The 15,378-nt window shown below is 36.0% G+C and overlaps 1 protein-coding gene across 4 annotated transcripts in view; it reads left to right on the top strand.

Annotated features, from left to right (window-relative positions):
* Window positions 1-15,378, top strand: part of SANBR (SANT and BTB domain regulator of CSR) — a 65,178-nt gene that overhangs the window by 13,071 nt on the left and 36,729 nt on the right. For 3 of the 4 annotated variants that reach the window (XM_060187216.1, XM_007539656.3, XM_060187215.1), the window contains 5 exons: window positions 671-857; window positions 2,016-2,109; window positions 7,070-7,308; window positions 12,123-12,181; window positions 14,988-15,148. In XM_060187216.1, the coding sequence (XP_060043199.1) occupies window positions 671-857; window positions 2,016-2,109; window positions 7,070-7,308; window positions 12,123-12,181; window positions 14,988-15,148 (740 nt within the window). Of the gene's footprint in view, window positions 1-670; window positions 858-2,015; window positions 2,110-7,069; window positions 7,309-12,122; window positions 12,182-14,987; window positions 15,149-15,378 lie in introns of those variants that run through there. The other variant, XM_060187217.1, reaches the window with a different exon arrangement.

Raw genomic sequence — 15,378 nt, 5'->3', positions numbered from 1 at the left:
TTAACAACAATAATAGTAACCATAACAATGATTTAAAAAAGAAAAAACAAGGGCAACAAAAGGGGAAAAATAGCCCCCAGGAGCAGTGGATTCATGGTGCAGGCAGCGAGCCCCAGAAATAAGCCTGGAGGCAAAAAAAAAGAAATATGTGCTAGTGGTCTGGGAGGTGGCACAATGGATAAAGTGTCCGACTCTCAAGCATGAGGTCCCAAGTTTGATCTGTGTACCAATGTGATGCTCTGGTGTATTCTCTCTCTCTCTCTCATCACTCTCAATAACATAAATTTTAAAAGTCTAAAAAGATGTGATAATTTTTATGATGTTTCCTTGAAAGTTAGTATACACTTATAAAAATAGTTATGGGCAGTATCTTTAAATGGAAGGCAAGGAAATAACTTCTTTTGGATAGTGCTGTTTTGCCATGTTTGCAAGGTTTGAGCCTGGAAATTTTGATGCTGTGGTCTCTTTCATGCTTTATATTTCTCTCTCTGCTTCTCTCTCTTCCTCTTAGTTACTATCAAGAAGGAAAAAGGGGTGGGGAATGAGAGAAAGCAAAGAAGAAGGAAGAAAGAATGGGAAGGGGGGGGAAACAAAAGAAAGAAGAAATCTTATTTTTTCTTAATTAAAAAAACCTCATACCTACATTTTCTTCTTTTTTGTATCTTTACAGTGTGCAAAAAGGTTTGATGAACTGAAAAGCAGTGGAAACTCACCTGTTGATAACCAGTATAATCCCCTAATGGCTTCTGGAGAGAGTCCTGTTGAAACGTTAGCTATGTATATCAAATCCTCGCTTCTTGATGCACAGAGTGAATTTCAGGAGACCCCAGTTGGTCCAGATGTAGTTTCCAAAACAGGTAAGGTTTTAAAGCAAAATGCTCTGCATGTCCCTACGATAATTCTGTAAAATATTAGGCATTCCAAACTTTTTTTAAAGGGTAATAGAGACTTTGATAGAAAACTCTTTGTGTCATTCTGAACTTTAGGTATGTGTCTTGGCTATATTTGAAAAAGATATTTAATTGTTAATATATAAATCAAACAATACTGCAAAAACTTATTTACTGTATTAAATTTTATAACTCAAGTCTATTATGTCATAAATTTTAAAAGAATTTGACCTGAGTTATACCATTTATTTAATTTTGTTTTACTGAGCTAATGTTGTTTGTTTTTCTGGTTACTTCCTTTACTGCTACCCTTTATTGCTGTCAACAAAAGCTTCAAATGATGTAATGGCAGGGTAGAGGTGTTGTTTTTTACAACACTAGAAGTAGTAATTAGTTTTAGAAAATTTCAGAATATAGTGAATTATTTTATTGTCAGTAGCAGCAGGGACATAAAAATTTGCTTCAGGAAGAGAAAACTATTGGGTTGTCAAAAAGTTATAATGTATTTTTTTTGTTTCTCTATGCAAAAATACATCATGGCTTTTCCAACAACCCAATATATTGTTGACTTTTGAACAGCTGATACCATATCAATATTGCTTATTTGTTTTTAGTATTTTTTGTATGTGTGAGAGTGATAGAAGTCAGAGCTCTGCTTTTTCTCTATAAAGTGTCAAGTATTGAATCCAGACACAAGGCGCACTCTCTTCAACACTGGTCCCTCAATACTCTCTTCACTTTGGCCCCACAATGTTTTTAAATTTTCAGTGAAATGTGAACAACTAGTTATAACTAGTTATTTAATTTAATTTTATTTTATTACCAGAGCACTGCTCAGCTCTGATTTATTGTGGTTGGGGGATTGAACCTGGCACCTCAGAACCTCAGGCATGAGAGTATGTTTGTATAACCATTATGCCATCTTCCCACCCACTAGTTATTCTTTTTGAATACTGTTCTATATTCCTTTAGAAACATTAAATGCTCTCTGATAAAATAGCATCTTTTACTAGCCTTGGAAACCAAGCATTTTCAATATAGCCACTCAATAGGTAAAAGCCCTTTTCAGCTAGAAATGCTAATCTCCCCCCTTTGTTTTTGTATGTGTTTGTTTCTGTATTTAAGGAAGACATAGTATAGCTTCCACAAGGAATTGTTCTTCAGAGAGTGAAAATTGTACTACTCGTAATGGTGGAGAAAAGACTGAAGAATCTGAAGGGTAGGAGGCTGGTTCTTTGCTAGATAAGATTTAATATGGATATCTTTAAATTATAAAATATATGACTAGTGATAATATACATCAGCTATTGTAATTTAGGAATTTCACATTATACAATTGCCAAAACAACATGAATCGGGTTAGTTCATGTGGTGAGCTATAAGCAGTTGTATCATAGATACATATATGGCTAGTTATTATTATATGACATATGTTAGTATGTGTTATTATTTATAAATTAGACTATTTTCCATTAAAAATACATCTTTATACTTGTAAATATTAGAAATTCCATCTGTTGATACTTAACTTGGAAAAGTTGAAATAGTTTTTATATTTTGTATTATTAGTGATTTAGCATTGATTTACAAAGTTATAAGGTTTCAGGAATGTAGTTTCACAACTATATATATATGTGTGTGTGTGTGTGTGTGTGTGTGTATACAACTCACCTCGTCCACCACCAAAGTTCCTGTGCCTTTTCCCTATCTTTTCCTTCTGTTTTTAAAGAGACTAAGAGACAGTTTAGTTACTATTGATAATTTTTCTTTGCAGTTTGTTTGTTTTAGCAAACAGAGACAAAGAGACAGAGAGAAATTGAGAGGGGAGGGAGAGAGGGAAGGAGACAGAGAGACACCCACAGCTCTACTTTATTTATGAAACTTTCCCCCTGCAGGTGGAGCCAAGGGGCTTGAACCTGGCTCCTTGCATGCTGTAATATGTGCACATAACCAGGTGCACCACCACCTGGTCCCACTTTTTTTTGTTAATCAGAGCACTGCTTAGCTCTTCCTTATGGTAGTGCAGGGGATTGAAACTAAGCTTTAAAGCTTCAAACATGAAAGTCTTTTTGCATAACCATTATGCTATCTCCTTCACCAATGTCACTGTTTTTAATGGCAAAGTAGTAGTACATTAATATATATCCCATAACTTCTTTTCTCAGACAATTATTGATTGCCATTTAGGTTTTTTGCATATTTTGGCTATTGTAAAGGGCAGCCATGAACATAGAGACCCATATCTCCTTTCATATTAGTGGCAAAAAGTAAATTCATAAAAATCAGAATAATCTGTCATTAGACCCAATTTTATTAAGGATACTGTATACATTATAGAATCATTTGAGTATAATTGCTAACTATAGAAACATTAAAAAATCAGAATGTATTTTTCAATAAATTACTAGATTTGATTGGGGGTTTTTTTTTTGTATTTTTTACATATAAACTACACATATTCTGAGTATTCACTTTGAGGAGTTTTAACAAATATCTACAACATATTGCCCTCACCCAAGTGAAAATATAGAAAATTCCCATCATTTCTGAAAGTTCCTTAGTAATTTTTTAGGATTTATTACAGATGAGAGAAAGTTTGACTTGATGGGGGATATATGTAGCTCTTGGTATTGAACCAGGAACCTCAGGTATATAAGTCCAGTGCTGTAGCAGTTGAGCTATCTCCCCAGGCACCATAGTTGTTGTTGTTTTTTTAAATCATAGCTTTATTGTTTATTTTTTAAATATTTTATTTATTTTTACTTTGTTGGATAGAGACAGAGAGAGAAATCAAAAGGAAAAAGGGAGATAGGGAGAGAGAAAGACCTGCAGCAGCACTGTTTCCCCACTCATGAAGCCTTCCCTCAGCAGGTGGGGACTGGGAACTTGAACCTGGGTCACTGTACATGGTAATGTATGTGCTCAACCAGGTGCATCACCACCTGAATCATAGCTTTACTAGTATATAATACACAAACCATAAAATTAACCCCATTGAGGGGGTCAGGCAAAGCACAAGGACCAGCTTAAAGATCCCAGTTTGACCCCCTGGCTCCCCACCTACGGTGGGGTCATTTCACAAGCAGTGAAGTAAAAATACAGGTGTCTATCTTTCTCTCTGTCTTCCCCTCCTCTCTCGATTTCTCTCTGTCCTATCCAACAACAACATCAATGGCAATAATAATAATGATGACAACGACGACGACAACAAGGGCAACAAAATGGGAAAAAATGGCCTCCAGGAGCAGTGGATTCATAGTGCAGTTACCAAGCCCCAGCAATAACCCTGGAGGCAATAATAATAATAATAATTAACCCCATTGGAAAACCCTGGGAGATGAATGTGTGGTGATTGCACAGCAGTGTAAATATACTTAGTGTCTAAGTATATTCACTTATAAGTATATATACTTAAATATGGCTAAAGTGTCTAATTTTATGTTATATATATTTATCATAAACATGCATCCTTTTAAAGTGACCTTTTTTAAAATGATATAGAGAAATTGAGAAGCAAAGGGAGCTAGAGAGCGAGAAAGAAACCTGCAGCATTGCTCATGAAGCCCCCTCCACCCCACCCCTCTTGTGCAGGTGAGACCAGGAGCTTGAACCTAGGTCCTTGCACATTGTAATCCGTGTATTTTACAGGGTGCACCGCTGCCCAGTCCCTAATTCATGTGGATTTTTAACTGATAGATTTGTGTGGCACAAAAATTTGTCAGGTTTATTTTCACTAGAATTACCTAGTATTTCACATAGTGTTTGAAATACTACAGAAACTTTATGCTTCACTAAACCAACGTGTTTATATTTTGGATATAATTTGAAGAGCAATTTGCAGAGTTAATTTCTTCTGACTTTGACAAAGCATTGCTGAATTCATTTGCTGGTAACTATTTTAAGTACTATTTTTTGTACTGCCTCCATCGTTATTGCTGGAGCTCAGTGCCTGCACTACAAATCCACTACTCCTGGAAGCCATTTTTTTCCATTTTATTGGATAGGACAGAGAGAAATTGAGGCCTGCTTCACTGCTTATGAGGTGACCCCCCCCCCGCAGGTGGAGGGGGTGGTGTCCGAACTGAGATCCATGTTTCATGCTATGTGCACTTAACCTGGTGCACCACCGCCCGACCCCCAAATGTAGTTCTTTTTTTTTTTCCCTTTTTCCTCTAGGGTTATCACTGGGGCTCAGTGCCTGCACTGTGAATCCACTGCACCTGGAGACTATGGTTTCCCTTTTGTTGCCTCATTGTTGTTGTTATTGATGTCGTTGTTGTATAGGACAGAGAGAAATTAAGAGAGGATGGTAAGACAGAGGGGGAGAGAAAGCTAGACACCTGCAGACCTGCTTCTCAGCTTGTGAGGCAACCCCCCTGCAGGTGTGGAGCCAGTTGCTCGAACTAGATCCTTGCCTCGGTCCTTGCCCTTCATGCCATGTACGCTTAACCCACTGCGCTATCTCCTGGTTCCCCCCCCCAAATGTAGTTCTATTTGCATTAGTAATTTATGAAGTTCAATTAAACACATATTAAATTAATATTGTGCAAAGTGTATCTGTTATTGGTTGTCAGATAATTCATGACATATTTTTGCATAGGTTACATAGAAAAATATGCCATGACTTTTCCAACAACTCTTCTCTTTTATAATGACATGAAGGCAGGGGAGGTGATGGCAAACTTGGTTGAGCATGCACATACTACAGTATATGGACATGGGTTTAAGCCCCCAGTACCCACCTGCAGAGGTAAAGCTTCCCAAGTAGTGAAATAATGCTGCCAGTCTCTCTCTCTCTCCCTCCCTTTCTATCTCCTCCTTTCCTCTTAATTTCTCTGTCTCCAAAAAATTAAAATAATCATAATAATAATATGAAGGTAGTGTGGATCATATTGATGTGATTTTTGAAGTGTCTAGCCATAATAATAATAATAATGGCAATGAAGGTCATACTAGTGTTCTTTTGAAGTGGTAGAATTCAAGGGGCATTACTTCAATTTTATTTATTTACTTATTTTTCAATTTCAATTTTACAATTTCCTCAATATCCCTTTATTGAGGAAATGTTGATTTACATATAGTATATTGTCACAAGAGTGAAGTAATAAAAATCTTAAGGAAAATGCATTTAAGAACTTGAAATTATATTTTTAGTTACAGCATCTGAATCTCTTCCTCCTCTGCCTATTTTTTAAAATAGATAAAACAGAAAGGCAGAGAGAGAAAAAGGATGGGGAGAGCAGCACTCTATCTAAGTGAGCTATTTTGCTGACTCCTAAATTTTACCCTTTTTTTTTTTCCTTTGGCACTGGGGCTTTGCGCTATATAGTTCCTCTATTCCTGGTGCACTCTCCCCCCCACACCTTTTACTGATTCCAGAGACATAGGGGATAAAGAGACAGAAATGGAGAATGAGACAGAGAAGAAAAGAGAAGTGATATCACAGACCAGTCCACCATTTGTAAAGCTCCCCTGATGTGCTTGATACTCTCATGTGGTATTGGGGGCTTGAACCTAGACCTTTGTGCATAGTGAAGTGTGCAGTCTACCAAGTGAGCAATCTCTCAGGCTGTTAAATTATTTTTAAATACATAAGCATGTACATTATAATTTTCAGAATCTTTTTACCTTTATTAATTAATTTTAATAAATACCTACAACAAACTTTCTTGCTGCTTAACATAACTAGGTGCCTAGGATACTTTTTAAAATTCTTTAATGAATAACTCACTGTTTTTCCTATTTGTTAATAGTAAATTTTAGTATTTAATATGCATCTCTGTCCCACATCCATAACCATGTGAAAATACTGTTTTGTTTCCTCACAAAAAATTAGAATGTTTATTTGATTTTAATTTTTGTATTGATATTTTTAAACTTTACAGTTAACTTTTAGTTTGAAAAATAAATTCTAAACCTTAAATATTATGAGTACTATAATAGAAATACTTTTGTTTTAAGTCTGTATCTTAGATGAACTTAGTAGTAAACTAAGGTGTAGATCAAGTTAATAGGACATGAAAAAATTTTAATGGCAAATCCTATAAAACTGATCTGTGGTCAGAAGCTTCTTATTTTCTTATAACATCTTATTTTCACACTTCCAGTAAATGTCTGTATTCTTGATTCCTCTTCTGAAGCTCTAATAATTTCATTTCTGTGTAACATTTTTTATGAAGGCCAAACATGGTGATCCATGTATGTGATGAAGCAAAAAACTTGAAAGAAGATTTTATTTGCCCACGAGATCTTTTGATATCAGAAATGAAGTACTTTGCTGAATACTTATCTATGGATGCCCAGCGCTGGGAAGAGGTGGACATTTCAGTCCATTGTGATGTTCACATTTTCAACTGGTTGATAAAGTATGTTAAGAGGAACACTAAGGAGACTAAAGATTGTGAGATGCCCACATTAGGTAAAAGATAACCTGTTGCTTATTTTGTAGTGAAATGTATGTGTCATCTGGTAGATTTAGATCAAACTTAAAATATGAAAAACCGTGGACATTAGTATTTATGCTTAGATTAGCACAAATCAGATTTCCTTTTAGGAAACTGATACCTTTTTTTTTTTCTTTTACCAAAGCACTGTTCAGTTCTGGCTGGTGGTAGTGGTAATTGAACCTAGGACCTTTGATGCCTTAGTCTTTTTGCATAATCATTATTCTATCTCCTCAATCCTCTTGCTGTTTGGGTTTTTTTGTTTGTTTCTTTGTTTTAATTTTCAGTAAATCATAGTGAACTGATACTGAATGGACAGATCTCCAGATCAGTTTTTCTCAATGTGTGATAGATGAACCATTGAAGTCCTGGACATATTTTTTAGAGGTTCCTAAAGAACAACAGAATTTACATAACAGTGCTAAGATGTTATTATTCTCTGTGTGTTGAGAAGTAATGGACTGAAAAGGTATTGCAACTTTAGTACATCAAGGCAGAGGCAGAGGTACCTAACTGCATTAGTAGTCTACTCTGTTCAACATCATGTGCTCAAAGTAGAAAGGAAGGAAGGAAGGAAGGAAGGAAGGAAGGAAGGAAGGAAGGAAGGAAGGAAGGGAGGGAGGGAGGGAGGGAGGAAGGAAGGGAGGGAAAGAAGAAAGAAAGAAAGAAAGAAAGAAAGAAAGAAAGAAAGAAAGAAAGAAAGAAAGAAAGAAAGAAAGAAAGAAAGAAAGACGTGGTCCAGGAGGTGCGCAGTGGATAAAGCATAGGACTCTCAACCATGATGTCCTGAGTTCAATCCCCAGCAGCACATGTACCAGAGTGATGTCTGGTTCTTTCTCTCTCCTCCTATCTTTCTCATTAATAAATAAATAAGAAAAACAAACAAATGAAAGAAAGGAAGGAAGGAGGGGAAGGAAGGAAGGAAGGAAGGAAGGAAGGAAGGAAGGAAGGAAGGAAAGGAAAGGAAGAAAGAGAAGAAAGGAAGGAAGGGAGTGAGGGAAAGGAAAGGTTTTTTTGTTTTTTAGCATAACTGCTCAGCTCTGATTTATGGTGGTTCAGGGGACTGAACCTGGGACATTGGAACCTCAGGCATGAATACCTTTTTTGCATAACCATTATGTTATCTAGACCATCTGAAAAGAAAATACCAGTTTCATTTATTTAAGAATGTTCTTCATAAGGGAGTAAAAATTGCTAATTTTTTTTAACTCTGACCCTTGAGTCTATATTTTTAAAATAATTGTGTGATGACATGAGAAGTGCACTTTTGTCTACACCAAAGTATGATGGTTATCTTGAGGGAAAACATTCGTAAAGTTGTATCAGTTGTAAACTAAACTGGCTGCTTTTTTACTTTGAATAGAAAGAATGACTGAGCAACAAGTTATAGTTATTAAAACTTTGCTATTTGATAAATATTTTCTTGAAAATGAATTTAGCAATTTGGTCATCTGACAGGAAACAGCATATTTGTTGCCACTGATAAAATGCAAATAAGAATTAGAGTTTTGGAAAATTCTTGTCTGTTTGATAGACTTGGCAGCCTCTTATTATTTAAGGACTTTTCTGGTTAAATTGTTTAGTCATATTAACCATTGTGGGTTTTTTTTTTAATTTAACATATTGTACAATGAAATATTTCAACATCTTGAAGGTTTGCATAATTAAGTAACCCCTATATTTTCCAAATGACCAGTGCATTATATATATATATAAAATGTCGTGCCTAGGGAGTCGGGCTGTAGCGCAGCAGGTTAAGCGCAGGTGGCGCAAAGCACAAGGACCGGCATAAGGATCCCGGTTCGAACCCCGGCTCCCCACCTGCAGGGGAGTCGCTTCACAGGCGGTGAAGCAGGTCTGCAGGTGTCTATCTTTCTCTCCTCCTCTCTGTCTTCCCCTCCTCTCTCCATTTCTCTCTGTCCTATCCAACAACGACTACAACAATAAAACAACAAGGGCAACAAAAGGGAATAAATAAATAAAATAAATATTTTTAAAAAAATGTCATGCCTAGGTTAAAGAGTCATCCAGTATACAAGATAAATGTCAGTGGATATTGAAGTAACAGAGTAGAAAAAAGTGCATTGCTGTGATTTTAAATTCTGTGCAACTTTTAAGAAACTATATGTCAAACTTAGATTTAACATCAAAGACTACCCACAATTGAAAATAGGACAGATACAGTTGTCTTCTGTTACTAAGTCAGTCTCTGAAGAAATTTGCAAAAGTAACAAAAAATTAACTTTTTACTTTGGAAAGTCTAACTGTTTTTCAATTTAAAAAAGTGTTAACATGCAATGAGTTTATTATTTTTAAATTAATAAGTACTTGATTTTTATTATTTACCTTCTAGTATAGTAAATATTGATATTTACAACCCATTATAAAAGTTCTTCTCAAGATTTGTAGTTTTAAATTATAAAGAAGTGTTGAGATAAAACCTTAGAACATTCTAGGCAAAAGGAAGAATAATTACTGAACTAGTGTTTCATTGTGCAGAGACTGGTAAAAGAAACCACAGTTTGGACTTAATGAAGCATTTCTCTGTATTAGAATTGCTGCTAATCTCTGAGTATAAATACAGGTCTATACTGATACTTTTTTAGGATGATCATATGTTTGAATTAAAATAGAAATTTTTGAAGAGAAAAACATATTATTTGATTAACTTAATTATTTGTAAATGTTTGTAAAAGCAGTCTTTAACTAGGAAAACTGCTAAATTGCTTAATTAAATTTCTAGTAAACAGTAGAGTTTAACTAGAATAGGTATAGCTTCCTGAAGAACTTTTTTTTATTACCAACTCCTTCCCTTCACCATTTCTATTTGAGAACTTCAAATCTAGAATTTAGTTATTTAAGAAAAGATTGGGAGTATTTATTTTAATTATTTTAAAATATTTGTTTTATTTATCTATTTTTCCTCCAGGGTTATCACTGGGGCTTGGTGCCGGCACTATGAATCCACTGCTCATGGTGGCCATTTTTTCCTCTTTTTGTTTCTATAGGACAGAGAGAAATTAAGAGAATGGGAGATACATATACATATACATATACATATACATATACATATACATATACATATACATATACATGAAGACACTTGCAGACATGTTTCATTGCTCATGAAGCATCCCCACTGCTGGTAGAGAGCTGGGGCTCAAACCTGGATCCTTGAGAGGTGCTTGCACATAGTACTGTGTGCCATCGCCCAGCCCCCTTGAGTCATTGTTTTTACAGACCATTGTTAAAAAGAATTGTCTTAGTGTTTTAGTAGTTCAGTCAAAGTACTACTTTTTTTTTTAAACATGTTATTTTTAAATATTTATCTATTTATTTTCCCTTTTGTGGCCCTTGTTGTTTTTCAGTGGTGTTGTAGTTATTATTGTTGTTGTTACTGATGTTATCGTTGTTGGATAGGACAGTGAGAAATGGAGAGAGGAGGGGAAGACAGAGAGGGGGAGAGAAAGATAGACACCTGCAGACCTGCTTCACCACCTGTGTAGCAACTCCCCTGCAGGTGGGGAGCCAGGGGCTCAAACCGGGATCCTTATGCCGGTCCTTGCACTTTGCACCACCTGCACTTAACCCCCTGTGCTACCGCCCAATTCCCAAAGTACTTCCTAACTCTTGGGAGATGACTTAGTAGTTTAATGAACTTCTGTTTTCAGCTGGTATCACCCTGTTTACCTCTAAAAACTCACTCAGCTTCAACAAATAGCTTTTAGGAAGTACATACGCACACACAAACACACATAAATTTTTATATTCCAGAATTTCCTAATTAAGACTTTGTTTGAATGGCTTCATAAATAACAAGTTTTTTTGCTTGTTTGTTTGTTTGTCTCTAGGGTTATCTCTGGGGGTTGGTGCCTTCACTACGAATCCACTGCTCCTATAGGCTGGTTTTTTTTTTTCCCATTTTGTTGCCCCTGTTGTTGTATGTATTGTTATTGTTGTCACTGCTGTTTTTATTGTTGGGTAGGACAGAGATAAATCGAGAGAGGCGGGGAAGACAGAGAGGAGGTGAGAAAGACACCTACAGACCTGCTTCTCGGCTTGTGAAGTGATCCCCCTGCAGGTGGGGAGCCAGAGACTTGAATTGGGATCCTTACACCAGTCCTTGAGTTTTGCATCATGTGTGCTTAAACCACTGCCCTACTGCCCGGCCCCTAATAACAAGTCATCTCATTAATCATTCAAAATTTTTTCTCAGTGTGATTTTTGTATAAGATGAATTCTCAGTTTTAATTGTCTTTTTTGCTGATTTCATGAAAGAGAAATTTGTCTATGTTATATCTTTAGTGGGAATCTTTTTTTAATATCATTCTAATCCCAAGGCAAATTTATCACATTTTCTAATGTGTGTGTATGTGTGTGTGTGTGCATGTACACAGGTATTTGGGATTTATTCCAAGACCTCGTACATGGGAAGGACGCCCTCTACTACTGATCTGTATCCTGGCCCCTGTATCCTAAGTTTTAACATTGCGCTTTCTTTCATGTTTACTAAGCTATGATATATTAAGGTTATATTAAGTTGTTCTTAAAATAATAAAGTAAGAAGGAACCTATTTTGAGATTGAGGTACAAATTAAAAGAAGAGTTTTGTGGCTTTGGAAATTTACAGTGGATAATGCATTGGAATTTCAGGCATGAATTTGATTCCCAGAATTACATGTGTCACAGTGATGCCCTGGTCCTCTCTCTTCTGCGCTCTCTCTCAAATACATAAAATAAGTCTTTTAAAAGAAAAAAAGTTTAATTTCTTCCTCTTTTTTTGTTTTAGAGCCAGGAAATGTCATTTCAATTCTTATTTCTTCAGAGTTTTTGAAAATGGATTCATTGGTAAGTATTAATAGAAGATCCAGGAACCAGAAGATAGCTTACGTAGTAGAGCATGTGTTCTGCTGTACTTAAGGCCCTGGAATCAAGCTCTGGCACCACACAGGAACACTGTGGATAATTTTGGGGGATCTCCATGGATAATGCAGCAGTGCTGTGATGCTATGATGTTATATCATCTCTCTTCTTTGCCTCTATCCTCTACACCCCTCCCTCTAAAAAAAGAAAGAAGGAAGGAAAGAAAGGAAAGGAGAGGAGAGGAGAGGAAAGGAAGAGAAAGAGGAAGGAAAAGAAGGAAGGAAGGAAGGGTGGAAGAAAGGAAGGAAAGAAGGAAGGAAGGGAGGAAGGAAGGAAGAAAAAATTGGGCTGGGAGGCTGCTCAGCAGTTGTACAGGCAAGAGGTACTGAATTCACTTCTTGGCATCACATTAGAGATCCTATCTCTTCCATTACCTGTGCTTGACTTAACAGATAGCTTGATATTTTGTCTTCAGCTGCCTGAATTTGTAAAACTGGGTTGTTAATTTAGAGTCTGATTCCATTAGAATAAATTGCTTGTGTTTTGACTTACTTTGTTGTATTGAGATGGATTAAGATATATTATTTTTTTCTAACTTCTTTATTGGGGGATTAATGTTTTATATTTGACAGTAAATACAATGGTTTGTACATGCATAATATTTCCCAGTTTTCCACATAACAATACAACCTCCACTAGGTCCTCTGTCATCCTTTTTGGACCTGTACTCTCCCCACCCCCACCCCAGAGTCTTTTACTTTGATGCAATACACCAAGATAAATTATTTCTCTATGTCTATAAAACTATTTATCCTCAAGGAGTTGTGTTAGATAAAACTAAACAGAATTAACTTTACCTCTAGTTAATTGAAAAACAACTTAAATGAAAATTAATTGAAATATATTTATTTTGTACTTTAGTGATTTTTTAAGTATGTTTTGTGTCTCTCATATATAGTTCAGCAAATTAAGACAGTCAAACTATTAAACTATAGTATTATATGCATAAATTAGATGCTCATGTCTATTGTTTGATGAAAACACGAAAAAACACAGTTTATTACTTTACATGCCAGCTCCGGCATTAAATATTCTTGCTTTTCTTCTCTTTCTCTTTAACATTTCTTTAACATTCAGATGCTTTTATGGCTCAGCATCAAATAAATATTTGCATTTAACCCTTGGAAAAAATTTCACAGGGTAGACTATTTCCTATATTTTTTAACATATTTATTTTATTTGATAGGAAAGAGAAGTTAAAAGAAGGGGAGATTGAAAGAGAGGGGAGATAGAGAAGAGAAGATAGAAAAAGAAGGGGCAGTAACACAGCAGGTAAAGCGCACATGGTGCGAAGCTCAAGGGCCAGCGGCATAAGGACCCATGGAAGTAAGGCTCCCAGGGTGGGGAGTCCCTTCACAGGCAGTGAAGCAGGTCTGCAGGTATCTATCTTTATCTCCCCCTCTCTGTCTTCCCCTCCTCTCTCCATTTCTCTCTGTCCTATCCAGCAGCCACGACATCAATAACAATAATAACTATAACAACAATGAACAACAAGAGCAACAAAAGGGAAAACAAATATTAAAAAATTAAAAAAGATATATATATATAGAGAGAGAGAGAGAAGGGGAGATAGAAAAAGTGCAGCACTACTTTACTGCTTGTGAAGCTTACCCACCTCCAGGTGGAGCCTGGGTGTTTGAAACCTGGTCCTTGTTGGTGGTAATGTATGTATTCAACTGGGTGTGCCACTGCTCTGCCCCTTCTTTGCTGAAAAAAAATTTTTTTTTTGGTGTTTATTTGATTTGGGAGGATATAAATCCTTTTTTCTATTCCATGGTGCTTCCCTATTCAGTTTACTTCAAATAATCTTTAATTTTTAGAATTCTAATCCAAATGGATGTCATAGGCAAAATATTTGGAAAAAATATCAGATAGTACTAAATATCTCAAAGTCCCAAACCTACCTCAAAATAATTTGTATGTCATGTTGGAAAGATAGAAAGAAAGAAACACAACAAAAGTTTCTGAATTGACTAAAATTATGTTTTAGGAGTCGGGCATTAGCGCAGCGGGTTAAGCTCACGTGGTGCAAAGCACAAGGACCGGTGTAAAAATCCCGGTTCGAGCCCCTGGATCCCCAACTGCAGGGGAGTCCATTCACAGGCGGTGAAGCAGGTTTGCAGGTGTCTGTCTTTCTCTTCCCCTCTCTGTCTTCCCCTCCTCTCTCCATTTCCCTCTGTCCTATCTAACAACGACGACATCAGTAATAACTACAACAACAATAAAAAGACAACAAGGGCAACAAAAGGGAAAATAAATAAATAAAATTTTAAAAGAAAGTCTTTTAAAAGATAATAATAAAATTATGTTTCAAAGAAATGAACTTTTTAAAATTGTCACTCTTTAGTTATGAGATGATGCATTCTATATACCTAACAGTTCATTAATTAAAATCTGTTCTTGCCTCAGTCAGGAAACATGTTTATTGGATTTATTGTTTGAAATATTCTAAGAAGTTTGAGAATTCTTTTTCTAATATATATATATATATATATATATATATACACACACTATATGCGTGTTTTGTATATATGTGTATGTTGTATACAGTTTAACTTACTAAATTACTTTTGGACATTATAGATTAACCCAAATATGCAAAATCCAATTAGTGTCTAACAATACATTGGTCAGGCTTTTAATTACTTTTATCTTCGGTAGGCACTGCTACAACATTATCCTTCATGTTCCTCTTAATAATATCTATTTTCTGTTCTGTGTTTCTTTTTAGGTTGAACAGTGTATTCAGTATTGCCACAAGAATATGAATGCAATAGTAGCTACCCCATGCAACATGAATTGTATTAATGCAAATCTTCTTACACGTATTGCTGATCTGTTTACACACAATGAAGTCGACGAACTAAAGGACAAGAAAGATAAGTTTAGGAGGTAATTTTCAAACTAATGCACCTGTTAGAATAAATGTATTTCTGCTGGATGTGGTGGCGTGCGCCTGTAGTCCCAGCTGCTTGGGAGGCTGAGGCTGGAGGATCACTTGCACCTTAGAGTTCTAGGCTTTAGTGTGCTATGCCCATCGGGTGTCCGCACTAAGTTCGGCATCAATATGGTGACCTCCTGGGAGCGGGGAGCCACCAGGTTGCTCAAGGAGGGTTCAACCG

This window comes from Erinaceus europaeus, chromosome 3 (genome assembly GCF_950295315.1).
Source record: "Erinaceus europaeus chromosome 3, mEriEur2.1, whole genome shotgun sequence".
In the NCBI taxonomy this organism is placed as follows: Eukaryota; Metazoa; Chordata; class Mammalia; order Eulipotyphla; family Erinaceidae; genus Erinaceus; species Erinaceus europaeus.
Note: the sequence above shows the minus strand (reverse complement) of the source record. Positions and strands in the feature narration are given on the sequence as shown.